The sequence below is a fragment of the Geotrypetes seraphini genome, chromosome 3 (assembly GCF_902459505.1).
Source record: "Geotrypetes seraphini chromosome 3, aGeoSer1.1, whole genome shotgun sequence".
Taxonomy (NCBI): Eukaryota; Metazoa; Chordata; class Amphibia; order Gymnophiona; family Dermophiidae; genus Geotrypetes; species Geotrypetes seraphini.
The window spans coordinates 142,280,483-142,307,225 of record NC_047086.1 but is presented as its reverse complement, the minus strand read 5'-3'; the positions used below and the strand labels follow the sequence as shown (position 1 = coordinate 142,307,225).

Here is a 26,743-nt window from a genome sequence, read left to right as displayed (position 1 = left end):
TGTTGCCCTAGACCACACCACTTTCATAGTCTGGCAGGGTAAGGTGCTGACTGCTGGTAAAATGCTTGTTTGGCAGGCATGTGCTGTTTTGGGTGCTTTAACAAGGCTATGTTTAGTATTGAAAGTGTTAAGTGCCACAGTGTAGTTTATTTTGGGGGAAGTTGCTGGAGAAAACAGTGCAAGATATTTGTAGAGTTGGAAGTAAATAAGTGCCCTGAGGTAATTAGCTGTATGTAGGGAATGAATGCTGAAGTTTTGATCTAATGGGATACTGAATACTGCAATGGAACTTTTATTTGGAAGTGTTCAGCATCCTGTAGTTTCTGCAAGTTTCGTCATATTAGGGGAGATGAGGGCTTTAAATTTCCCTTTTTTTTTTTTTTTTTTTTTTAGTGGCTCCAGACACAATCAACAATCATGTGAAAACCTGTCGAGAAGAGCAGAAAAATTTGCATTTCTTTGCACCAGAATATGGAGGTAGGGTAGACCGTACATGGTCTAATTGTGTTTTTGTGGGTTTTATTGAGCAGTAAGTCTTTTGTAATTCTGCACTTGGTTATATGCCTGAAAGTTCCTAGAATTCCCAAGTTGCATAAATCGTAACATCGAAGGGTAAGGATAACTTACCTAATATTGCATTGATGGCCAGAGCTGAAATAGTCCATTTCTAGAACAAGTCTGAGTATGAACTTGTTAATCTTTGGTCCTTTTATTATTGAATATATGCTGGATGAGCTTTAATGTAGTATTGACACTTGGAACTTTTTGATGTTTATGTAAGGAGAGGGAGTTGCATATAAGTGTTGGTCATTTGAGTACCTTGTATTCAAAATATATCGTGATAGTTTTACTTCAGAAACTAACATGTGAGGTTGTTAGCCTGGTAAGGTTTATCTGGCATTACCCGACAGAATGCTTCCATTCATCCCAGCTATTGGAAAACATTACCTGTATCAAAGTATAGTAAAGTAATGGGAGACGCAGGATGAAAAAAATGGATTGCTTATGTCTTTATATCTGATCAGTTGCAAAGGGAGATTTGAATTCCTAATGCAGGGCTTTCCTGCCTTATGTAGCAGGACTCTGACTTTCTTCTAAAGGAAACTTATACTGTTTCATTTTTATAAATATACAGCTTAAGAACTCAACTCTTATTTGCATTTCACTGTTTTACAGAAGTGACCAATGTGACAACAGCAGTAGACATTTACTCCTTCGGCATGTGTGCGCTAGAGGTAAGAACTGTGCTCACTACATGGAGACTAGTGCTTGGTGCTTTTTTGGAGGTTGAAGTGGATACTGTTTTCACTTCTGCACTACTTGTCTCTCTCTTAGATGGCTGTATTGGAAATCCAGGGTAATGGAGACTCATCCTTTGTATCTCAGGAAGCCATTAACAATGCTATTCATTCCCTGGAGGATACTCTTCAAAGAGTAAGTATTGCTGAAAGGGGGACTCCTAGGTAGAATGGAACAAGCAGTGGGCTTTCTTGGCATGCTTAATGTCTCATGGTAATTTTGAATGCACTGCCACCCCAGGCTCAGTAGTAAATTTTTGTTTCTTTGTAGTATTTCAGCAACATTAAGCCTGGTAAAGATGTTTCAGAAGATAACCTAATTTCTAGTGTAATATGTCTAGTGGCCCTGAACCGTGAGATTGTGCATCTGAACTGCAAATTGCTTGCAGAAAACATTCAATCATTTCAATGCTGCCTCCTTCCCAGGGAGCAGCTCCTGCCCCCTCAGTTTTTCTGCAAGCAAGTTCAGGTGTGTTTCTACTCTGCAGTTTTATTTTGGGGTATTTTTCCAAATCTTCGATTGGAGGCTCGGTGCTCAGAAGTTCCCACTTCTTGGGACCTCTGCCTGAGAGGAAGATGCAGATTTACGCCTCTATAGGCTGCTGAAAGCAGGATTAGCCCTTGAGGACACCTAGCTAGCCAGTCTGCTAGCCAGTATATATTTGAAGCTCAGGGGCCATCCCCTTGTAGCTGCTCGCATCCCTGATTTATTTGGGAGCTTGAGTGCAGGCTGTTTGGCTCCTTTTTAACTCAACTGAGATTAATAGTGGGCTGGCTACGTTGTCCTCCCCTTCTTTGTGACAAGGTTTTCTGGGAATTGAGGCTCAGTCCCACCTCAGTCTGACTGGTTCGTCCAGTGAATCTTTGAGGTATATTTCTTCTCCTATTATTCCAGCTGAATTCCTGTTCTGAAGCAGGCAGGTACCACATGTTATCCTTAGACAAGCAGCCAGCACATGTGGGTGACGTCATTCATGGAGCCCTAGTACAGACAGTGAAAAGTGGATGATCATCAATGGATTTTCGACTGCTTTTCTATTCCAGCCTACTCTTCAACTGTATTGGACTCTGGGGCTCTAGATTCAAAGAAGGAAAAACTATTGAATAATGCCAGTTTTTTTTCCTTGTTTGTTTATTTCACATATAAGTCTGGAGTTGGACATCCAGTTCCTGGGTCTAGCTGGTATCTGAGGAAATCGTGACTTCCATCTGCTCCCATCGATAGCACATTAGCTTTGAGTTTCCTTCATCGATGCAGATGCATTGCAGTGGAATGAGCCCTGCCATTAAGCATCAAGCCCGCTTGATGCATGGCTTTAGGGGCGATACAGGCATTCACGCTTCAACACCTGTGGCATGATGATACATTATCATAGTGCTTCATTATCCTTGATGGACATTGATGCTGCTCAAGATGATGCTGTCTTACATCGATAACAACTCCACCTGCCAGTACTGTTGATACCCACGCAGTCAAGTATTGGTACATGTTTGGAGATTGCAGGAGGTTCACTTTTGGATTCTATCCTCAAAACGTCGCTCTACCTAGTATCAATGTTCTTCAAGTCCTGATTGATGTCATCTTCCGAACATCGCTCTATATCGGTACTGGGGCGTTTCCATCGATGTACCTCTTCTAGATCCAATGATGTGATGGTGCATCCTCAAGGAATGCTTTTCTGTGCACCACCTCAATCACTGGGGCACACTCATTCTCACTTTACTCAAAGCGCGGGATATTTGTTAGGGGGTCAATGACTTTATTCACAACTTCGCATATGCTACATTGACTATAACCTGCTTACTCTTGACACCAAATTTCAGAGACTGTTCCCTTTCATTGGCCTGGTACCGCACAAGTCAGGTATCGACATTGTCGATGCTTCTCTTTGTTGGACATTGGTTTTCACTAAAGCCAGGCTATTCTTTTCATCGAGGCTCTGCGTGACGGTATTCCATTTCAAATTTCTTTTTTATTATTATTATTTATTTATGCATTTTCAAATAATATTTACAAGCATCCACTTGCTACAGCAAATCAGATATTAGCAAAGTAAATTCCAAAATTAACATAAAAATCAAATGAGATATCTTTACATAGTGGTTCTTTTAAATTTTGACAAGTATAATTTTAAACTCTTAGAAAGTCCTCAATATCAAGTGAGAAACAATTAATAAAGAGAGAGAGAGATCTCAAATATTAGGAAAAAAAACAAACTAATACTTAAAGAAATGGCTTAACGTAATAATAATCTGCCCATCAAATTGCTGCTACCCTACAGCATTTTCTTAGTGTCCAGAAAACTACGAAGGTGCTCAGAAACAAACAAAAAAAAAAAAACAACATATTTAATCCCAGTGTATCTTATCATGCATTTGCAGGTAACTGAGCAGAAAGGTTGCCCCCAAACTCTTCACTTCCTCTCTCATAGCAAGAAACAACTTCCTCCGATCTTGAGTAGACTGTCACGTCTGGAAAATCCAAATTCTGTGGCCCATAAATAGAGCCTGAGAATGTCGGAAGAAGATTCTCAATATAGCATTAAGATCTTGTTCGAAAACTAGGGATAATATAAGTGTACCACGGTATTCAATGTCTTCTTGGGTGGTTTCCAATATACCAGTTAAATTGTTTAAATCATTAGGTTGGGATCTATTTTTTTGTTTAAAAGATGAAGAAGGTTCAGCTTTTCTTGGAAGGTAATATACCTTATTTATAGGAGGAATTGCATCTGTAGGAAATCTTAAATTCTCAATGAGGTATTTTTTAAACATGCCAAGTAGAGTAATAGGCGAGGATTTAGGAAAATTTAACACTCCAAGATTAAGTCTCCTGTTGTAGTTTTCCAACTGTTCAGTCTTCTTTTGGAAGAAAAGCCTGTCTTTAACCAATGTTCCTGTTAAATTTTGGACTGAAGCAATTTCTTTATTAATTTGCTCAAATTTAGCAGTAGTTTCAGTTTGAATATTATGTACTGAGGCAGAAAGATCATCCAGTTTATTCACAATTATAGTGATATTGCTGGCAGATTTTGGAGCATTCGCCAAATGCCGTCTAGTGTCACCTTTGTCAAGCGTCTATCCTCCACTCCTGGACTTGATGAAAATTTGGCGCTCAGAGCAGCTGCCGGCTCCCCACTGTGAGAGCGCTAGACTTGTAAGGACTGAAGCACCCACGCTCTCGATGTCCTCTGGCGCTGGCTTAGGTGGCAAACGGATAGTTGGAGGGGAGAGCGAGATTTCGAGTCACAAAACTCCTGTGGCTCCCTCCAACTGAGACATCGCTGAGTTCCTACCCCCTTCGATATTGACCAGAGAGCTGGTGAGAAAGCGATACATTGACGCTTGACTGGGCATGGGGGGATCAACCCGGAAAAAGCCCTTGCGTTTTTAGTATGGGGCATCGTCAAAGGAAAGAAGTCCCTCCTTCAAAACAGAGGTACTGCCTTGTCAAAGTTACAAGGCGTAACAGAGCTCAACTCACTAGCTGTTAACATGCCGCCGTCATTTTGTTTCTTCCCCATTTCAAGTTTCTTAATTTCCAACAGACTTTTTCCTTGATGGTCTCTGCTGTACAGACTCGCATACGAAGGGAATTTGATTTTTTTTTCACAGATACCATCGCTACTTGTCTTGGAGCATCTTTCTGGGTCCAGAACCTTAAACATCAAAGACTCTTGCATCAACATTGGTGCTAACAGTTTGATCACATTAGCACTGAGCTTCCTAGTCTTTATTGACATTGATGATTTGTCATCAAGATATCGTCAGACTTCATCTACCTCTCAGAAACCAACTCAAAGTCTTTTTGACCTGCTTCTTGAAACTTCTGTGCTGGGTACCAGCCCTAAGTATAGCATTATGGGGGCTTGAGGGTATCAAATTCAGTTCTCTATTAGGACTTTGCCACCAGGAGTGTAGAGTGTTTAAGGTGTTTTTTTTCCCCTCTGGCTACTGGGGGACTCTTAACATGGGTTTAGAGCAGGGGTGGGCAACTCCGGTCCTCGAGGGCCGGAATCCAGTCGGGTTTTCTGGATTTCCCCAATGAATATGCATTGAAAGCAGTGCATGCAAATAGATCTCATGCATATTCATTGGGGAAATCCTGAAAACCCGACTGGATTCCGTCCCTCAAGAACTGGAGTTGCCCACCCCTGGTGTAGTCTTAAGTTAGATTCCCTTCCATGTTTTACAAAGTAAGAAGTGAAGCACTTTCTGCCTTTGTATTTTCCATCTGGCATCTTTCTTAGAAAGTCTTCAACATAGCAGTGCTATCAGCAGAAATGGATACGGTTCTCAACATGGTGTACTCTTCATCATCAAGATGCTTCATCCTCTTCCATATCTTCACTGTTAGATTATCTATCTTCATTTTTAAAATTGACTTTTTTCTCACCCAAAATATTTTTTTTGTCCACGTCAAAGCCCTTAATGTTTTTTAACAAGTGCTGTAAGAGTCAGAGACATATTTACATCACTGCCCCTCATAGTTTATTGGTAAGGTTTGTTATAGATCAGAACAGAGTTGTTCTGTTGGGGATTCTTCCCTGTTTCCCTCCTTCTGGTTATGTCTTTCATTACAGTGCTACTTGATTGCTTTTGTACAAATTGAGGGGGAAGGAGGCAAAGTTGAAAAGTTGATTTACAGTTTTCCACAAACAATTTGCAGGTTCAGTTGCAAAACCCTACGTTTCAGGACCACTAGACAAATCTACAAGAGAGATTATTGAAGTAAGAACCTAATCATTCTCTCTACCCATACATAGTCACAGCTATTATCTGGCTGATGACATTGAGATTTGATTGTTTTACTATTAGAATTGTTATTGTTGAGATGTTTGCTATGATATTTTATTTAAAATAAAATAAAATATAAATATTTATTTTTATATATATATATATATATTTTTTTTTTTTTTTTTTTTACTTTTGCTCTTATTCTTTCCTTTTCTATTTTTAATGGAGTTCTTTTCTTGATGAATATGAACTATGTATTGTAAACCGCTTGGATCATGTTAGGCTGTTATGTGGTATATAAAGGGAACATGTTGGTTGAAGGTTGAAGAGTGATTTTAATTAGTAGCCAGAGAACATAATCATTCTCTCTATCCATACATAGTCGGAGCTATTATCTGGCTGATGACAATATCTAGGGAACATGTTGGTTGAAACATGATTTTGAAACATTCTGTCTGGTTTTAGTAGCCAGAAACTAAACTAAACTAAACCTTAGGTTTGAATACCGCGCCATCTCCACAAGCGTAGAGCTCGGCACGGTTTACAGGGTTAGGTTAGAAACTAAGTCACATTTTTCCCCTTAAGTCTTATTGTTCCAGGTTCCCCTTCCTCCACTCTCTCCATTATGTTAAGGTAAGCACCAGTAATACCAACCAAACAGTAGAGATGACCAGTCAAAACAAATGAGCTTTGTATGTTTCATGGCTTTCTTTTATTCACTCAATTGCTTAATGACTCGACATGTATATGATACAGACATGGAAATAATTGAAAGATATTAATATAGGACCAAATTTTTTCCAGAGAAAGGAAATTGGTAAAACTAGATGGCATAATTTGAGATTAAAGGGTGGTAGACTTAGAAGTAATATTAGGAAGATTTTCATGGTGAGTGTGGTGGATGCCTGGAATGCCCTCCTGAGGGAGGTGGTGGAGAGGAAAATGGTGATGGAATTCAAAAAAGCGTTGGATAAACAGAGGACTGCTAATTAGTATATGAATGGGCTACCTTTCATGGTCTGAATCCCACCAAGGGGATGGTTTAGATAGGCTGGAGTACGCTTCAATGGCAACTCCAGTATTTGGAACCTAAGGACAGTACCGGGTAAGGTTTGTGGCCCAGAAGAAACAAAGAAAAAAAAAATTCAGTCATGAAATTGTAATGCATGTAGTTAACAGGGCATACTGGATGGACTGTACTAGGGACCACTCTTAAGTGGCTAGTGAAGTGCTTTGAGAGAGTAGTCCATCAAAAGTCCTTCTGTAGTCATGAATGGTGATTTTTCTGTTTTGCACTTAAGCACCAGTAAGAGCCATATTTTAAATTTTATTTATTTGAAAAATTTCTATACCGTTTAGAACTAAACGGTTTACATAATTTATATACATAAAACTATAAAAAAACATAATAAAACAAACACACAAACAATCCTCTGCGAACATATCTGCAAACTAACACCAAGGCTTATATAAAAAGATCATGAATATTCATCAACTATGCCAGAGAAGAAAATTATTGGCTAGAAAAAGGCGTCTACAAATAATTGCGTCTTGAGTAATTTTCTAAACAAACCCTTTTCACAGCAGTTTTGTATTAGGCTCACAAGGGAGTTCCATATTTTAATTCCTGCACAACAGAAAGTCATTTTACCAGTCTCCACAAGTCTCAGGTTAGCATTCGTTTTCAGTAAAGCTAAATGCTCAGAACGTCTGTTTGGTGAATAGCTAAGCATATTATTTTTAAACAATTCTGGTATGATTCCATACAAGAATTGATGGCAAATCATTACTGCTTTATATTGTATTCTGAAAACAACTGGTAGCCAGGGCAATTGTTGGAGATACAGATGAACCTTGGTTTGCGAGCATAATTTGTTCCAGAAGCATTCTCGTAAACAAAAGTACTTGTATATTAAAGCGAGTTTCCCCATAGGAAGTAAGGGAAACTCGCTTGATTGTGTCGTCCCCCCAGGCCACTGGCACTACTCACTTCCACACACACCCACCCCCGAGGCCACTGATGCACTTCCAACCCCCCTCCCCCCCCCGAACAGGCATGGCCCCCCGCCCACAAACCAGCATGTCCCCTCCCAGCGAGAACTTGCATCGCCTGCCCAAACCCTTACCCTGATCTGGCACCGGCACGCAGCACCAACCCACAAGACATGCTGGTGCCTGAAGATCCAGCCTCTTGCTGCTGGGCTGGGCCTTGAGCATCTATGCTCTTGCTCTCCCCGAGAATCTCAAAGAGAGCGAGAGCCAGAAGGCCTTGAACATGCGCAGATGCTCAAGGCCCAATCCAGCGGCAAGAGGCAGGATCTTCAAGCACCGACATGTCCTGTGGGTTGGTGCTGCGTGCTAGTGCCAGATCGGGGTTTAGGGAGGGGGAAGGCGATTTGCTTGAGTGTTTTGCTTTTCTTGCAAAACACTTGCAAACCGAGGTTTGACTGTACTTGCTTCAACTCAATAAGATTTCTCTTTCTTAGTTGTTTCTTGGTGAGAATTTTAATGTGATAAAATTTCTTGGCTCTACAGGAATTCATTCAGAAGTGTTTGGAAACAGATCCTAGTAAACGTCCTACTGCACGGGAGCTGCTCTTCCACCAGGCCCTTTTTGAAGTGCCATCACTCAAGTTACTGGCTGCCCATTGCATTGTGGGTCACCAGCGTAAGTAGAGATCTGCCATCCAAACTGAAGCTGGTAATTCTGTTTTAAGGATTTTAAATATTGATTTGATGGTATAAAAACTTCTTCAAGGACTAGACGGTCTTTGTAAAGCTTTTCTAACTTTGTGACCTCTGATACTGTGATCTATAAGATGACCTGACTCTGGGAGAGTTTGCTTTTAAGGAAATTTATTTCATTATAGATATGATCCCAGAAAATGCCTTAGAAGAAATGACCAAAAACCTAGACATGAATGCAGTTCTTGCAGAGATTTCTCATCCTGACCGAGAAGGTGTACGCATGATGTAAGTAATTTCATGAGTGGAATGCTTTCTACTGCTAGGCACCCTTCAACATTAGTTCTGTTTTCTTTTCAGTACTATTTTCTGGTTCTTCATGCTGAAATCAGAGCAAGATTCTCAAAAGTTTAATGCTGTCGCTAAACTGTTTTCCAGTGGTTTAGCCTGTACGCAGTTTAATGGCAGATTATCAAAACGGATTATCTCCATCTTTAGCAAGGTTTCTAGCAGTCTTCGACACTGACATGCAAATGGGCTCTTCAACGTTGAAATGAGCCCTTTGGATTCTTAAAAAATGCCGAGCCATTTTTAAAAAGCGGCGTCAGTTTTTGGTGACTTAAATAAATGTCTGGTCTAGGGGTACTGGTCAGTGTCGGAGACTGCTAGAAAACCTATCTGCACTAAATAGAAAAAAATCCTGCCCGACCTGACCCGAATAGTATCACCAGCAGCAGGAGAGATTCGCACTCTCTCCTGCTGCAAATAAAAAAATAATTAAAGAAAAAATCCTGGCCGGTACAGCCCCCCTCCCCCCCGCAACAGTAGAAATGTCCACTCTCTCCTGCTAGTAGTGACCCCTCTCCCCTGTCTCTGCTGCACCCCTCCCCCTTACCTAAACAGATGAGCCAGCAGGACGGAGACGGACATCTTCATTGCAGCTGCTGCTATATCATCTAAACTGGATATTTTCCCCTCTCCGGTGCATCTTGATATGCACCGGGGAGAGGCATGAGGCTCTGATTGGCCCAGGGTGTTTAAGTCCCCTCCTTTGGGAGGGGTCTTAAGACATCTTGGGCAAGTCAGAGCCTCAGCATGGGGCCTTAGGCATCCAGGCCAATCAGAGCCTTAGGATCCTTCCTAATGCAACTGGGGAGGGGCCTGGATATTTTCCCCTCCCTGGTGTATCTTGATATGTACTGGGGAGAGGCCTGAGGCTCTGGCTCAGGGTGTTTAAGGCCCCTCCTATGGGAGGGGGTCTTAAACATCTTGGGCCAATCAGAGCCTCAGGGCCCTCCCTGGATACATCAGGAAGGGTCCTAAGGCTCTGATTGGCCCGGATGCCTAAGGCATATTAAGGTAATCTCAAGCAACGGAAGACATCAACGTACCCCAAAAAATAAAAGGATAAGGGAAGTAAAACCTATCAGAACCACTACATCCACCAAACCTATCACATCTACTTCCTTCCGTTCCCTGTACATATCTCAACACCAGATCTGTTAGGAACAAAGCATTTTTAATTAAAGATTGGATCATCAACAAGCAAATAGCCTGTCTTTTCCTAACGGAAACGTGGCTTCTGTCTGAAGCTGACCCAATAATAAATGATCTTATACCAGATAATTTTAAAATTCACATGCTAAATCGTTAGGGTTAGGGGGAGGATTAGCAATTGTCGCCAAGGAAGGATTTGTAGTTGAACTATTGGATACCAAAATGACCAATCAGTTAGAAATATTAGCCTGTAAAATTAGCAATAAGGAACTAGAAGATTCCCTTTCTTGTATACTATTCTATGTTCCACCGAAAAGCTGGCCAAAAGCTAGAGAGGATTTCTATGAATTTGTCCTACATAACTCAATCACTTCATCACATAATCTAATCGCAGGAGACATAAACTTACATCTAGATCAGGGGTGTCCAATGTCAGTCCTCGAGGGCCGCAGTCCAGTCGGGTTTTCAGGATTTCCCCAATGAATATGCATTGAAAGCAGTGCATGCAAATAAATCTCATGCATATTCATTGGGGAAATCCTGAAAACCCGACTGGACTGCTGCCCTCGAGGACCGACATTGGACACCCCTGATCTAGATGAAATAGACAATCCAGAAGCGAAAGACTTTAAAAACTTTCTTTCTTTACTCAATTACAATCTCTCTTCACCCACTCAAACACATGAAAAAGGCCATCATTTAAATGTGGTAGCGATGTCCATAAAGGAGATCATAAAGCCTCCCATCTTTCTTTCGGTACTTGGTGTCATGACATCTGGTCTGACCATTTCACTTATTATTTCAACCTAATTTGGACTTGGCTAAAATCTAAGACACACCCACGGACAAAAAGAGAACACCTCACAAGGGGCCATATCAATCCAGAGGAATATTGGTCACAATATGATCTACAAGCGAAGATAGAAGAAGGAGTTGATTTCTATGCTCACTGGATGAAAACTATCACGTCCATTTTAGATAAAATTGCCCCTAAACGAAATAGAAAAAGCTGCTCAAACAAATACAACAAATGGTTTGACGTCGAACTCTTAACAATGAAACAATCAGTAAGACGATTAGAAAGAATCTGGAAAAAATCGGGAAAACTGTCAGATCGAAACAACTGGAGATCCAACATAAAACTCTACAAACAACTGATAAAAAAAAAACGTAAAACTTTTTACTCATCTAAAATTAACTCATCTAATACTAGCTCAAAAGGAGCCAATACAAAAGAACTGTTCAACATAGTTACAAATTTATTTGACACTACACGCCACACTCAACCCATGCATAATTCCAAGCTACCTTCAGCAAATGATCTAGCACAACACTTTGACTCAAAACTCAAAAACCTAAGAAATAACTACTCGACAATTGTTGCATACAAACATCAATCAATTGATATACAAAGAAATGAAATACCAGCGGACATGATCTGGAGTTCCTTCCACAATTCAGAATGGAATAACTATATAACAAATACTCTAAATCATACTGTGTCCTGGACTCATGTCCCCCAGAGATTATGAAAGCAGCTCCATTAGACTTTAAACTATCTCTATTGAATTATCTAACCAATAACCTAAACAATGGAAAATTCCTCACTAATAATGGTCATATTATAATAACCCCAATCCCCAAAAATTGTAAAGAATCATCATCATCAGTAACCAGCTATAGACTAGTAACATCTATTCCATTTATGGTAAAAATCATGGAAGGATTGGTACACACCCAACTAATGGAATATCTTGGACAATTCTCTCTTATGCACGAAACTCAGTCTGGTCTCAGGCCTCTGTTTAGCACTGAAACAGTAATTGCGGCTATCTTGGACAATTTGCGTTACTTGTTCAGTAAGGGCCTCAACGCCCTAATCATGCAATTTGACATGAGCTCTGCCTTTGACTTGGTGGATCATGTAAAACTGTTACAATGCCTAGACGCAATTGGAATCAGAGGAGAGGTACTGAACTGGTTTCGAGGTTTCCTTATATCAAGCACCTACCAAGTCCGTTTTAATCATGATCTCTCTGACACATGGAGCAATCCATCTGGCGTGCCACAGGGATCACCACTATCCCCTTTGCTCTTCAATGTTTACATGTCCTCATTGGGTGCACAACTGTCCCAGTTGGGGATAAAACTATTTAGCTATGCTGACGACTTCACGATAATCATCCCATTCACTAACTCTGTCTCAGAAGTCACCCCCAAAGCAACAGAAGTACTAAATCAGATGGAGCAATGGATGACTGAATTCAGACTAAAACTAAACTCAGAGAAAACAAAAATTTTTCATAGCATCGCCACACCCACTTGACACTAAAGCATCAATGTGCATCAATATCCTTAATTATCCCATTCAACCCACTATGAAGATATTGGGAGTAACACTGGACCAGAGCCTGACCATGAAAGACCAAGTAGACTCCTTGATTAGATAAATCTTTCTCACCCTCTGGAAGCTTCGGTCCATCAGAGCTTACTTCAATGTCTCATCATTTCTAATTCTGGTACAATTCCTTATACTGAGTCAACTCGATTATTGTAACATCGCCTACTTGGCACTCCCCCAGAAGAATATGCTTAGATTGCAACTGATACAAAATGCAGCAGTTAGACTACTTTGTGGAATGAAGAAGTTTGATCACGTAACACCTTCTATCGACTTCTACACTGGCTGCTGATGGAGGCACGTGTGAAATTCAAAGTTTGGTTGTTTTTGCTTGAAGGTACTTTAAGGCTTAGCCCCTAAATATATAACAGACCTTTTCTCTTTCACAACCAACAGACACAAACGAAGCTCACACCCGAACTTTATTTCTCCACCGGTTAGAGGTTGTAAATTTAAAAGTCATCACCAACATCTTTTCTCGCATCAAGCAGCACTATGGGGTAAAGACCTAGAACAATTACTCGTGCCTACTACCTATAGGAAATTCAGGAAATGCCTAAAAACACATTTGTTCCTGAAATACTTAGGAAACCAACCTATACAATCTTAGTCCTCAGCAAACGATCTCTAGAACTGTCAATCACTAAGTCTGTACTTTGTTTTATTCCATTCAATCTGTAACATCTTTAATCATTGTAAACCGCATAGAACTTCACGGTCCTGTGGTATATAAATTGTTATCATTATTTAGGTAAGGGGGATGGGTGCAGTGGAGATTGGGGAGGGGGTCACTACTAGCAGGAGAGAGTGGGCATCTCTCCTGCTGTAGGCGGGAGAGGGGGTGCTGTTCTCCAGAGACAGACAAGAGATTTGCAGCCCCACTTGATGGTGAAGTATCTGACTGAGCCTAATGATGTCGTTATTCTCCCCTAACTATAGTAAGCTTTTGAGCTTACTGAGCATGTGCATGATTGCCCTACTACTCGAGCCCCTCTCCTCTGCTTTTCAGTTTTTTTTCTGACCCATTCCTGTACAGTCACGGCTCTCCCCGTTCTCAGAGAAAAATATTAATAGGAAAAAGAAAAAATAGTTTTTAGTCAGGATAGCCTTGGCTTTCTAGTCCTTAGGGCAGGAATTAAAAAAATAAGTGTGAAATTCCAACCTGTTTCTCACATTTCTTCAGTGACAGGGAAACTGATTTCTTCAACTGCCAGTTTTTTGACTGACAACTAATCGGGAAAAAAAAAAAAAAGACACAGAACAAAATCCTATCAAGCCGTTCTGCAGAACCAGCGTGGGTCTGTTGTCCTTACAGACTTGCCAGCCCTGCTTTCTCACATAGCGGCTGCTAGGACCGCAGAGACTTTGGCAGATAAGATGTCTACGCCTCTAATGTTACTACAAACCGGCACGGAAAAAATGCCTGCGAAGAAACAGCTGATTTTTATCTTGCCCTCCCCTCAGGGTCCTGCTTCGGTCCGGCGGGGGAGGGCAGTGTACATCCACCAACGCTGACAAAAATGTTTCAGCACCAGCGAGGCAGCAGACGATTCCTTTGGCTCCCTTCCCTCAGAGCTCTGACTCAGGTCTGGCGGGGGAGGGAAGTGCCGTTCCGCCTCAGCTGGGCTGATGACAAGGTCCCAGCATTGGCGGCAACTTATATGATGATGAAGCTTTGCGCTGGAATGGAAAGCACACTGGTAAAGCAAAAGATATTTTTGGTTCCCTCCCCTCAGGGCTCTGCTTTGGTCTGGCGGGGGAGGGAAGTACCGTTCTGCCTTAGCTGGGCCGATAACACCCTAGCACTGGCAGCGACTCCTATTAAAAAAAAGGAAAAGATAAAAAGCTTTGTACCTGCACGGAGAACACCGACGAAGCAGCAGGTACTTTGGCTCCCTCCCTTCAGGGCCCTACTTCGGTTTGCAGGCGGGGGGCTCGCAAATGAGTCAACGCTTGGTTTGCGAGGCACGATTTACTTGAGTATTTTGCTTGTCTTGCAAAACACTCACAAATCGAGGTTTGACTGTACTTGCTTCAACTCACTAAAATTTCTCTTTCTTAGTTGTCTCTTGGTGAGAATTTTTAATGTGATGAAATTTCTTGGCTCTAGACCAAGGCTGACAAAAAAGCTTCAGCACCGGCGCTGCAGCAGAAGATTCCTTTTGGCTCCCTCCCCTCAGGGCTCTGATTCAGTCCGGCGGAGGAGGGAAGTGCCGTTCCACCTCAACTGGTTGCACCCCATCATTGGTGGCAATCAATAATATGAGGCAGATCCTTGATCTACTTTAAAAAGGAGACCGGTGGTGGGTGTTCTTTATCTACACTTGTCTCTGACTAATCAATACTTATTCTATAAGGGGAGTGGCCTCAGATCTCCGTGCGCTGTCAGCCAGTTAACTATACAGCCGCACTAGAAAGGGAAACAACCTCATCAGCCCTTCTCCTCCTCCTCCTGCCTGGCGTTCTGTTAAAGCTATAATTAAAAAACTTAGCTCTGGCAGGGATGATGATTGTTCAATTATGAAGTTCACAGCACACGGGGATCTGAGGCCACTCCCCTTATAGAATATGGAATAAGTATTGATTAGTCAGAGACAAGTGTAGATAAAGAACACCCACCACTGGTCTCCTTTTTAAAGTATTACATTTAACACAGAGGGGTATTAGTGACAGTATTTAGATTGATCTCTGTGCATCCTGTGTCTATTATTGGATTTGCAGATCCCGGATCTCCCAGGAGCGCCCGTTGGGACTGTGGATGCTTTCAACGGCTAATAGGAAAGCCACGCTGGGATGGTGGTTCCTGCACAGGGACTCTGCAGGCCGCACTGTTGAAGATTTTATTGGGTCACGTTCTTCACTTGTTCCCTCCCCTCGGGGCCCTATTTTGACTCCGCAAGGGGAGGGAAACCTATCACTGCCATCACAGCAAGTGTAAAGAGAAATGTATATATTATTAATACTCATAATATGATAAATTATTAACCAAGTACCCAGAAGCTTCTGCCTCTGAATTGCTTTTTTATTTTCATTTCGGTAGCAGCATATTAGACACGGAGTTCTAATTCATGAGTGGCAGTGGCGCGCTCTCTCTTTTTTTTATCTCATTGGGGAGACACCACTGAAGAAGCTGGTGGGTTCTCTAAATGTGGATGGAAATTAAAAAAAAAAAAAAAAAAAATACTAATTTACAAGTCTTGACAGAGCAACCGCCCTCCTACACCCAGTTGCACTGATGGTGGCGGAGAGCTCGTAGTGGGCTATGTCTCCAGTTTCAGAACTGCTGCCCTCCCCCTTGGATATGGAGGAATCTGACAGAAAACTGGTATCCTGAAGTATGGGGGGACTGGCAGATACTGGCACCTGGACATTCTGCTCCCTCCTCTCAAGGTCCTGTTTCAGCCTGCCAGGGGAGGTGAATTATCCACAATGACCTTGACTAAGGTAGGTATTGCCTCGATCTATATCCTTGTCACGACCCTCATCAGTGTGACTACCTCCCCCTACTCAGGCCTGACAGTAGGTACTACAGGGGAAGCTCAAATCAGCTCTTCAGCTCCTACCACCCTACCTTCCATGGTTCTGGTGGCATAGGAGGTGCTGTACCACAGTTCAGGAAAAGCCAGGTCACAGCACACAACAAACATAACCAGATTTATTTACTAGTACTCTTCGGAGTCCAGATCCTGCACTTCCTTGGTGCTTTTTATCTTGACATTTTCGAAACAGCATTAGCTTGCAGTATTCTATCTCAATGCAAGTACATTATGTTGCTGTTCAATATATAATGAATGCACTTCCCTATCTTTACTCCAATCTTTTTCAGAGTGGTGATGGATAGCAGTGCCTCAATACATAGAAGAAGAAAAAAAAACACAACTTTATGTTTTTTCTTAACCACAGCTTAGCCCATACTTCAAGAATAGGGCATGGCTACTAGATAGCTTCACTTTCTTTAGTTGCTTTATTCAGTTGGACACAGGGGTTGTTTCTCTCAAACTTCTTTACAGTGGCATACACTTTCTGTGCTTTCTTCGATGTGGTTTACTCTTTTGGCAGGACATGCCTTTGACATTCTGAATTAATTTCAATTTGATCAACTTGCAATGTACTACATTAGCTTTCATCTCTTCTATTTACTATCTCAATCTGAGCCCTCAGCACTTTGGAGGCTTTTCCACACTTATGTATACATATATTTTCATGGCTAATTTTTTCTATTTTTACATTGGTGCGCTGGATCCAGAGCACTTGTACTCTTATTTCAGATCCAGTTTCTGTCGCATGTTGCACTTCAACGGATTCTTATTGGTCACTGTGGTTGCTCACATCCCCATAGTTACCTTGAAGTTCTTTCCCTCATTCAATCCTAGTGGGCTTTCCATGCTTTTCAGCAGTAGATCTCTCTTACAGGGCCAGAAGATGCTATCTTTCCTGCGCACCTTACATACCACCAATCATATCTTTGAGAAACCATCTAAATTTCATTCCCTTAGCTCAACTGTGAGGCAGCTACCTTCTCCTCACTTCACATTTTTACATCCCTTCATTGTTAAATGAAGACCCATGCTGAACTCTCAAACCTCAGACACTGCCAAAGGACAGTCTGCATACCTTGTGAATACTCAAATATATATAAAAAAAACAAACAACCCAAATGAGTGGTTATCTGATGTACACTCAAGAAAAAAAAATTCAGTTTCACATAGTATAACCTCACCTATCCTCCTCTGCACGGCTATGTCCCTTGCAGTCTACAAAATTTACCAAAGGCTGCACAGGTCCCTTTATATACTGTATGTATATATATATATATATATATATATATATATATATATAGCTGAGAACTTAAGTTTCACCAGACTTCATACCAGCTGGTTCCAAGCTCATATTTAGGAGCATTGGCACTGCCCCATCTCCATGATTAGCTGGTAAAAACTACTTTAGTAACAGAGCCAGTTCCATACAATTTTTCTACACTGCCTAACTAATCTGATGTTCTAAGAACATCCAGTGCTAAAAAGAAAAATTTGACTGCGGAACCTTCAGGATGCTCTGCTATTTCCCTTGGAGGACCATTCCTCTCTTCATTTTCAGCAGAACAGCCATTTTTTACATTCCAGTCTCCACAGTCATAGAAACATAGAAATAGACGGCAGATAAGGGCCACGGCCCATCTAGTCTGCCCACTCCAATGACCCTCCCCTACCTTTCTCTGTGAATAGATCCCATGTGTCTATCCCATTTGGCCTTAAAATCAGGCACGCTGCTGGCCTCAATAACCTGAAGTGGAAGACTATTCCAGCGATCAACCACCCTTTCAGTGAAAAAGAATTTCCTGGTGTCCCCGTGCAGTTTCCCGCCCCTGATTTTCCACGGATGCCCCCTTGTTGCTGCGGGACCCTTGAAAAAGAAGATATCTTCTTCCACCTCGATGCGACCCGTGAGATACTTGAATGTCTCAATCATGTCACCCCTCTCTCTGCGTTCCTCGAGTGAGTACAGCTGCAACTTATCCAGCCGTTCCTCGTACGGGAGATCCTTGAGTCCCGGTGGCCATTCTCTGGACCGACTCCAGTCTCAGCACATCCTTACGATAATGCAGCCTCCAGAATTGCACACAGTATTCCAGGTGGGGCCTCACCGTGGATCTATACAATGGCATAATGACTTCAGGCTTACGGCTGACAAAACTCCTGCGTATGCAACCTATGATTTGCCTTGCCTTGGATGAAGCTTGTTCCACTTGATTAGCAGTCTTCATGTTCTCACTGATGATTACCCCTAAGTCTCGTTCTGCTTCAGTTCTTGTTAGGATCTCGCCATTAAGGGTGCATGGATTTTGGCTGCTCGGGTGCATGACTTTGCATTTTTTGGCATTGAAGCTGAGTTGCCAGGACCTAGACCAGCACTCCAGTAGGAGTAGGTCGTGCATCATGTTGTCGGACATTGAATTTATGTCTGTTGTGCTTTTGCCCACTACATTGCTTAATCCTCTCTGTTTACATGGGTACATTTATTCCATCCGGGTGCAAGTTCACCAACGGTTTTTCTTCTGCATTGTCCACTTGACTTCATTCTCTATGCCTTCTGTATCTCTCAGATACTGGTCTTTAATCACACATTTTATGAACAGTCGTATCATCTTCGGTCTCCAATAAGAGACCCTCCTCCAGTGTGGGACCTACCATTAGGGGTAGATTTCTTAGTCCAATTCCTGTCTAAACCATTGGAATCTGCTTCCATTATGTTCTTTTCTGGGACATTAGTTTTGTCTCACTGCTTTCGACTTCACTTGAGCATGTAGTGAACTTCAAGCATGCCTTACTTCTTCTACTTACCTCATACATTTTTTCCTACTAGAGTGTTTTTTCCGAACTCATCCCAGATTCTTTCCTACACTTGATACGGATTTTCATCTACACCAATCTATTACTTTATCATCGTTGTTTCTTCCTTTGCATTCATCTCCCGCAGACTAAGGTCTCCATGCTGTCCACTGCAGAGGAGCATTGTTTTTACCTCTAGGCAACTACTCAGTTCGCCAACCAAATCAGGTCTTGTTTCCTCTACATCAGCTACTGAGGAACATTGTATTAATTCGTGCTACCCCAGAGTACACCTGATCCCTCCTGTGTCAATTGTGGATCATAGAGAGCAACCTACAGCTTCTGCATGGCGAATTTTCATCTTAATTCCTATTCAGGATTTTTCTAAGCTACATTTTGATCTGCAGTGCATCTATTTTTGCTGTGCAAGAGCTCATATTCAATCCCCTGGTGGGGCATCTACGAGCTACAGCGGCTCCAGTAGCCAACTTGAAATCTGCCCTAATCTAGGGTATTTCCAAACCAGCAACCTAGACTTCTGTGCATACTTTTACAAAGCAGTGCTGCTTGGACCACACTTTAGCTCCAGCTATTCGCTTTTGACAATCAGTTTTACGTAATCTGTTTGCATTATAGACTGTTTTCTACCTCCCTTATGCTTTTTCAGCTTGGGACTCACCCTCAAGTGGGACTCCATATCCCCTGCCTGTTTCTGGAGAAAGAAAAGTTGTTTACCTGTAACAGGTGTTCTCTGTAGGCAGCAGGGGAATGCAGCCACACTTGCCTGCCCTCCATTCCCTCGTCTCCTCTTCTATTGCTAGGAATAAAACTGACAGGCAGAGGAGTAGGGAAATCCTGCACATGCTCACTATAGCTTGCTATAGCTAGGGGAGAGTACTGAAATCATTAGGCTAAGAGACTTCACCATCAAATATGTCTAGGGAGAAAATCTGTTATAGGTAAGCAATTTTGCTTTCTGGTCAGGATTTAAAAAAAAAAAATAAAATTTTTTTTTTAAAATTTGCAGCAGGAGAGAGTGGGAATACCTCCTGCTTGGGGGGGGGGGGGGCATTTGGGTCAGGGTGGAGCATGTGGTCCTGCCTGGGAGGGACTTTCTTTCAATCAGGAGTTCTCCCAGCATGGCCTTTCGGGCTCAGGACATTGCTTTGCCTTTCACCAACTACATCACTATTTTGCTTCCCTTGCAGTTGATACCGCGACTTTTTGCCTGGGACATAAACTTAGAGATTTTTTTGACCGGGTGGACCCAGATCACCCTTTGGTTGCTGGTATTCATCAAGCCCTCCTTTCCTGTTATCCACCGCCCACTTATGTGACCTTGTGGGCTAGTTGGGAAGATGATTTGGCAGTTTCTCTTTTGCACTGGGATGTAGAAGCTATTATCCCAGGACAAGCAGACAGCATATTCTCACGTATGGGTGATGTCACCGACGGAGCCCCGGTACAGATCACTTTAAAAATGCATCACCACAAATGTATTGTTCTTTATGGCCCAGATAAATATGTTTTCTTTGATCCGACACACCTAACAAATTTTGTAGCTTTGAAACGTCTTGAGAAAGGTGGAACAACTGGAATAATAACTGACTCATGATTAGAATACTCCCTGTAACTTCAGTCACTTTTGTTTACTTTTTAAATGATTTCTTTCTTAATTATTAATATCACTCTCTGAAAGTCTTGGATCACAGATAGATAATTGTGGACTATTGATTGCTTAATATTGTAAGGAGAATATGTTATTTCTCCTTTTTTATAAAAAAATTTTTTTTTTCATGTTCCTAACTACAATCTTACTGTACAAGATACTATGCTTGATAATTTTGTGTAAAATGATAAATAATAAAAAAAAAAATGCATCGCCACTTTAAGATCTTAGAAACTTTGCAATAGCCTGAACCGCGCATGTACGAGATCCTTCCCGCCTGACATAGGTCCCTCAGTTTTTTTAGTTTCCACAGAGCTAAGAAGTCGTATTGGCTGTTGAAAAATTTTTATTTTATTTTATTTTTTTGTTTCGCTGCATTCCCGCTCTCGCAGCTTCCGACTTTTTAGTCAGTTCTCTTTTTTTCTATTTCCGTTTTAGTAAAAAAAAACAACAACAACAAAAAAAAATTAATAGTTTCTTTTTGTTGTGGGCTTGGGTTCGGCGGGCCCTTATGGATCGCCCTAGAGTTCATTTTTCCTATGGCTGTCTTACCATTATTGTCCCTCCGCCGATCGTTCTCAACACAGGTAGTTGCTGTGCTTGGGCACTTGTGGTCACTGCCATCCACCGCTGCTTCTTGCAGTGTCTGGCCCTTGACCTTGCCGATGTCTGCTTCCTCTGCTCTTTTCTTCAGCAGGGCATTCCCACTCCACTTCAGCAGCAACTCCTGTTCTGCGCCATCGGGAATCCAGCGCCCACTGCATTTCCAACACTGGCTGTACTAATCCAGCCTGCACCGACCACATCGGTGCCAAGAGTGGATCTCCCTATGCTAACTGCGGTGTTTCACCTCACAGTGGGTAAATCAGCTGTCAACCTCTTCCCTACGGGCTTCCGGTCAAAGTAGCAGTGAGTCTAGTCCTGCCGACCTCTATCAGCCCCAACTATAGCTCCACTCTGGTATCGATGAGTGCCTTGACATGGGCATTCTCATCTTCGGAGCTTAGAGCGGCGCCGAAGGTACCGGCTAAAAGGCCAACGGTACCGGTGCTTTTCTCTCATGCAGCGAATGATAGAATTGCTGCAAGAAGGCCTTACTGGAGGAATTTCGGCTGCTTATGCCGACCCCCATGTCGACATCGACTCTCGATGCCGGTTCAATCTGAGCCATCGACTCCGGTTGTCCCTATCCAGGAATCTCCAATAGCGGCACCGATTCTGGTACGGGAACAGACATTGGCCTCTTGACGCCGATATTCTTCTCTACATAGCACCATATTGGTGCAGTCTACCAAGGCTCTCTGCAAGTCAAACCATTTGGAGCCTTCAGTACTGTCTGTTTGACACCGTCCCCCACTGCTAGAGAGGCAGATTCTAAAACATCTAACCAATTTTTAGATGCTTTAGTTTCTGATCAGCCACCCAAAGATTTCCTCAAACTTTGAAACTCCACTTACAGTACCGGTGGCTCCCCGCAATTTGGCCTCACTATATAGGATGGCTCCCCCATTCCAGATTTGATAAATTCTTTTCCAGAGTGAGGGTCTGTGCCTCTACCTCCTGGCAGAAAGGGCGAGGCTATGGATCGGTTTGGCACACGTCTATATCAGAATGCTATGTTGGCCAACCGGTCTGGTGTTTCCACTTTCCATTTTTTTCCTTCTCCCTGCAGCATTTGGTGAACCAACTGGCCACATTCCAAAATATATTCGGGAACGTACGCCCCCGGTTTTTTCAACATTTCATATCAGACTTGCTTCAACTTATGCCACCCTTGAATTGACCTCTCGTGCGGCAGTACTGTCAGTTGCTATGGGGCGCCTTGCCTGGTTTAGAAGGTCTCGGCTCAACATTAACCACCAGAACAGGCTACTATGCACATGGCTACTCAGAAGTTGTCTGCCCACAAGACCACATGGGACACTCTAGTCAAGTCCACAACGGCTACCATCTTCTTTATGAAGTTTTCCTACAAAACCTTTGACTCCGTTCCAGTCTCAATCCAGGAGACAAAGGCCATAACAGCAACTACATTAGCAACAACACAAGCCATAGGCTGTTCGTAACAATCAACACAGCCTTTTTGACGTGTTTCTTCAGAGCATAGTTAACGTCTCCATCCTCGGCTCTCTGGGTTCTCATCATCATACGGCAGGATTACACGCTCAGTTTTCACACCCTTCCTTCAGACCATCTCCCCAGCGAGTCTGTTTTGGCCCCTGCACAGTCCTCCCTTCTTCTTCAGGAGGTTCAATCTCTTTTCCTGCTGACTGCCATCGAGGAAGTTTCCTTTGATCAGCGGGGTCACGTATTCTGCTCTCGTTCCTTCTGAGTAACCAAGCAGACTGGAGGCCTGAGACACATCTTAGATCTCAGAGCTCTCAACAAATTTCTAGTCCAGGAGAAATTCACGATGCTATCCCTTGCCCTGCTTTATCTTCTCAATTGGACTGGCTCTGCTATCTGGATCTCAAGGAAGCCTGCATGCATATCCCAATTTATCCGGCTTCCAAAAAATACTTCCAACTAACTCGGTGTCATTACCTATACCAGGTTCTTCCTTCGGCCTGGCATCTTCTCCCAGAGCCTTCACGAACTGCCTGGATTTGGTGGCCGCATCTCTCCGACCTCCGGGTCTTCAAGTTTTTTCCTTCCCTGGACAACTGTTTGATGCAGGCTGTTTCATCTCTAGCAGTGGTCCAAGTAACATCTCAGACCATTTTCTTTTCTTCATCACTAGGATTCAAACTCAACTTCTATCACATCTCTTTCCGACTCAACGTCTGCAGTTCATTGGGGCCATCCTAGACACCACTCTCATGAGAGCGTTTCTGCTTCCAGATTCTCTTCAGGCTCTTATACGTCTTGTGTCAGCAACTGCTTCCTCTTCAAACTGTTTCTGCCAGACATGTGTTCGTTCTTCTGGACCACATGGTTTTATCTGTCCATGTAACACCACTGGCAAGACTCCCTTTTTCGCACTCCTCAGTGGCCCTTGTGTCTCAGTGGTCTCAAGCCACCGATAGTCTCTCACCACATATATCTGTGACATCTGTTTAGTCTGTTCACTGGTGGATGACCTCCTCCAATCTATCCAGAGGTCTCCTTTTCCATTTATCCCCTCATCACCAGATTATCGCGACGGACGCATTCCCTTATGTCTGGGGTGCTCATATAGACAATCTTAAGACTCAGGGTCTTTCACCTGTTGGGGAACGAAAATTTCACATCAGTTTCCTAGAACTCAGAGAATTGTTTTATGCCCTCAAAGCTTTTCTTCTTCTCTGCCCTCAAGTCCTCCTCCTTTGCACCATCAAGTAGCAATTACTACATAAACAAGCAAGGAGGCACGGGTTCTCTCCTGTTGTGTCAGGAGCCCCAAAACAAAATCTGGGCTTGGGTGTTCTTCAAGGCTGTTTATATTCAAGGGGAGAAGAATTCCCTAGCAGACAACCTCAGCAGAATTCTTCAGCCTCACGAATAGACTCTCACCTCTGCAACTCTACAGTCCATCTTTGCTCACTGGGGCACTCCTCAAATAGACTTGTTTGCAGCTCCTCACAATCACCAGTTGCCCCAGTTTTGCTCCAGACTTTCCCCTCCTCTCAGTCTGGCTGCAGATACTTTTCTCCTGCATTGGACGGGCCTGTTTCTATATGCATTCCCTCCAATTCCTCTCATTTTGAGAATCCTTTTCAAGCTCAACAGAGAAGCAGCCACCAAGATTCTCATTGCTCCATGGTGGCCCAGGCAACATTGGATCTCCCTTCTACTTCAACTCGGCTCCAGGGAGCCCAAAATCTTCCAGTATTTCCTACTCTGCTTACTCAGAATCAGGAATCACTTTTACATCCCAACCTGCAATCTCTACACCTGACAGCTTGGTTTCTCTCGGGCTGAATCCATCTCCATTCTCAGCCTGTTCGTCAAATTCTTGATGCATCCAGAAAACCAGCCACTCAACAATGTTATCAACAACAGTGGACTCGGTTCTCTTCCTGGTGTCTTCTTCATCATCATGATCCAACTTCATTATCAGTGGATTTGGTATTGGATTATCTTTTTCATCTCTCTCATTCTCATTCACACCTCAAATCTATATCTATCAGTGTCCATCTCAGCACTATTACAGCTTTTCACGAATCAGTTGAGGGTACACCTCTTCCTGATCATCCTTTGGTCTCCAGATTCATGAAGGGACTTTTCAATGTGAAACCACTTCTCAAATCTCCACCTGTCATCTGAGACCTTCATGTACTCCTTTCCAGTTTATTGAAGCCATCATTTCAACCGGTGGCCGTTCCTTATTGTTCTCACCTCTGCCAAAAGAGTCAGTGAGTTACAAGCATTAGTAGCAGATCCACCCTTCACCATTCTTCATGACAAAGTGGTTCTGCATACACATCCAAAGTTTCTTCCAACAGTTGTCACTGCCTTTCACCTCGATCAGTCAATTCTCCTTCAGTGTTTTTTCCTAAGTCTCATTCTCATGCTAGCAAAACTGCTTTGCATACTTTGGACTGTTAATGAGCTTTTGCCTATTACATTGACCGGACAAAGCCTCTTCGAACATCTCCCCAATTGTTCATATCTTTTTATACGAACCAGTTAGGGCATCCTGTTTCTAAAAGAACGATTTCCAACTGGCTGGTTGCCTGCATCTCGTTCTGTTCTGCTCAGACTGGCCTGGCACTGGAGAGTCTGTCACAGGCCAAAAAAATTTGAGCTATGGCAGTTTCTGTGGCTTTCCTTAGATCTACTCCTATTGAGGAAATCTGTACAGCTGCCACCTGGTCCTCCGTTCATACATTCACTTCTCACTATTGTCTGGAGTCTTTTTCCAGACAGGATGGACACTTTGGCCAATCTGTATTACAAAATTTATTTTCCTAAGGCCAACTCTCCCACCATCCCATTTTCTGTTAGCTTGGAGGTCACCCATACGTGAGAATATATTGCCTGCTTGTCCTGGAATAAAGCATAGTTACTTACTGTAACAACAACCCACCCACCTCCCCGGGTTGGCTTCTTAGCTGGCATATCTTAACTGAGGGACCGTGCGCGCATGCGCGGTTTGGGCTATCGCGAACTTTCTAAGATCTTAAAGTGGCGATGCACTTTTAAAGTGGTCCATACTGGGACTCCATCGGTGACGTCACCCATATGTGAGAATATCTGCTTGCTGTCCCTGGATAACACCTGTTATCCCAGGACAAGCAGGCAGCATATTCTTAACACATGGGTGACGTCACCGACGGAGCCCTCGGTACGGACCTTTTTAACTAGAAGTTTCTAGTTGGCCGCACCGCGCGTGCGCGAGTGCCTTCCCGCCCGACGGAGGAGTGCGTGGTCCCCAGTTTCTTCGTTTCCGCGGAGCGAAGAAGACGCGTGTGTTTTTTCAACGGCCGTTGAAACCACTTTTTTGCCTTCCCGCTCGCGCTTTTTTCCCTAATTTTCCTTATTTTGCCTTCGGGTATCTTTCTTTTGCTTTGTAAAAAAAAAAAAAAAAAAACTTGCTTTTTTTCGACTTTTTTCGATTTTGCCCCAGCGGGGCCTGTTGCCATTATACAGGCCTCGGGGTTCGATTTTGCGGAGGCCGTTTTCCCCTTCATGCCCCCGCAGGTCGGTTTTAAAAAGTGCCAGCGGTGTGCACGCCCGATCTCCATCACTGACCCACACAATTGGTGTTTACAGTGTTTGGGTCCGGAGCATCGGGCGGACTCCTGCACCCGCTGTGCCACTCTTCAAAAGAGAACCCTTAAAAACCGAAGAATTCAACAAACTCTTCTCTTCGGCTCCGGGTCGGCGATGGACTCCTCGACATCGACAGCGGTACCACAGAAATCGGCACCGTCTACTTCGACACCGCCCGACCCCACATCGGCGTCTCTGGCGCCAGGTAAGCCGGCTAAGAAGCCTTCCTCTTCCCTCGAGCGCCCTCCAACTACGGCGGCGACGCCGACCTTACCGGCATCGCACCGGTCCCGCAAGCGCTCCGCCCCGATCTCGGTGAGTGCCTCGTCATCGGCCTCCTCATCGCCGGGGCGTGGAGCGGCATCTAAGGAACCGAAGAAAAAGAAAGCGGTTCCGATGCCACCCCTAGATGACCGTATCTCGGCCATCTTAA

General features: G+C 43.2%; 1 protein-coding gene across 2 annotated transcripts in view; it reads left to right on the top strand.

Moving 5' to 3' along the window:
* NRBP1 (nuclear receptor binding protein 1) overlaps nt 1–26,743 on the top strand; it is a 214,483-nt gene that overhangs the window by 122,584 nt on the left and 65,156 nt on the right. For both annotated transcript variants that reach the window (XM_033937868.1, XM_033937869.1), the window contains 5 exons: nt 394–477; nt 1,177–1,235; nt 1,336–1,434; nt 8,571–8,703; nt 8,906–9,008. In XM_033937868.1, coding sequence (XP_033793759.1) covers nt 394–477; nt 1,177–1,235; nt 1,336–1,434; nt 8,571–8,703; nt 8,906–9,008 — 478 coding nt within the window. The remainder of the gene's footprint in view (nt 1–393; nt 478–1,176; nt 1,236–1,335; nt 1,435–8,570; nt 8,704–8,905; nt 9,009–26,743) is intronic.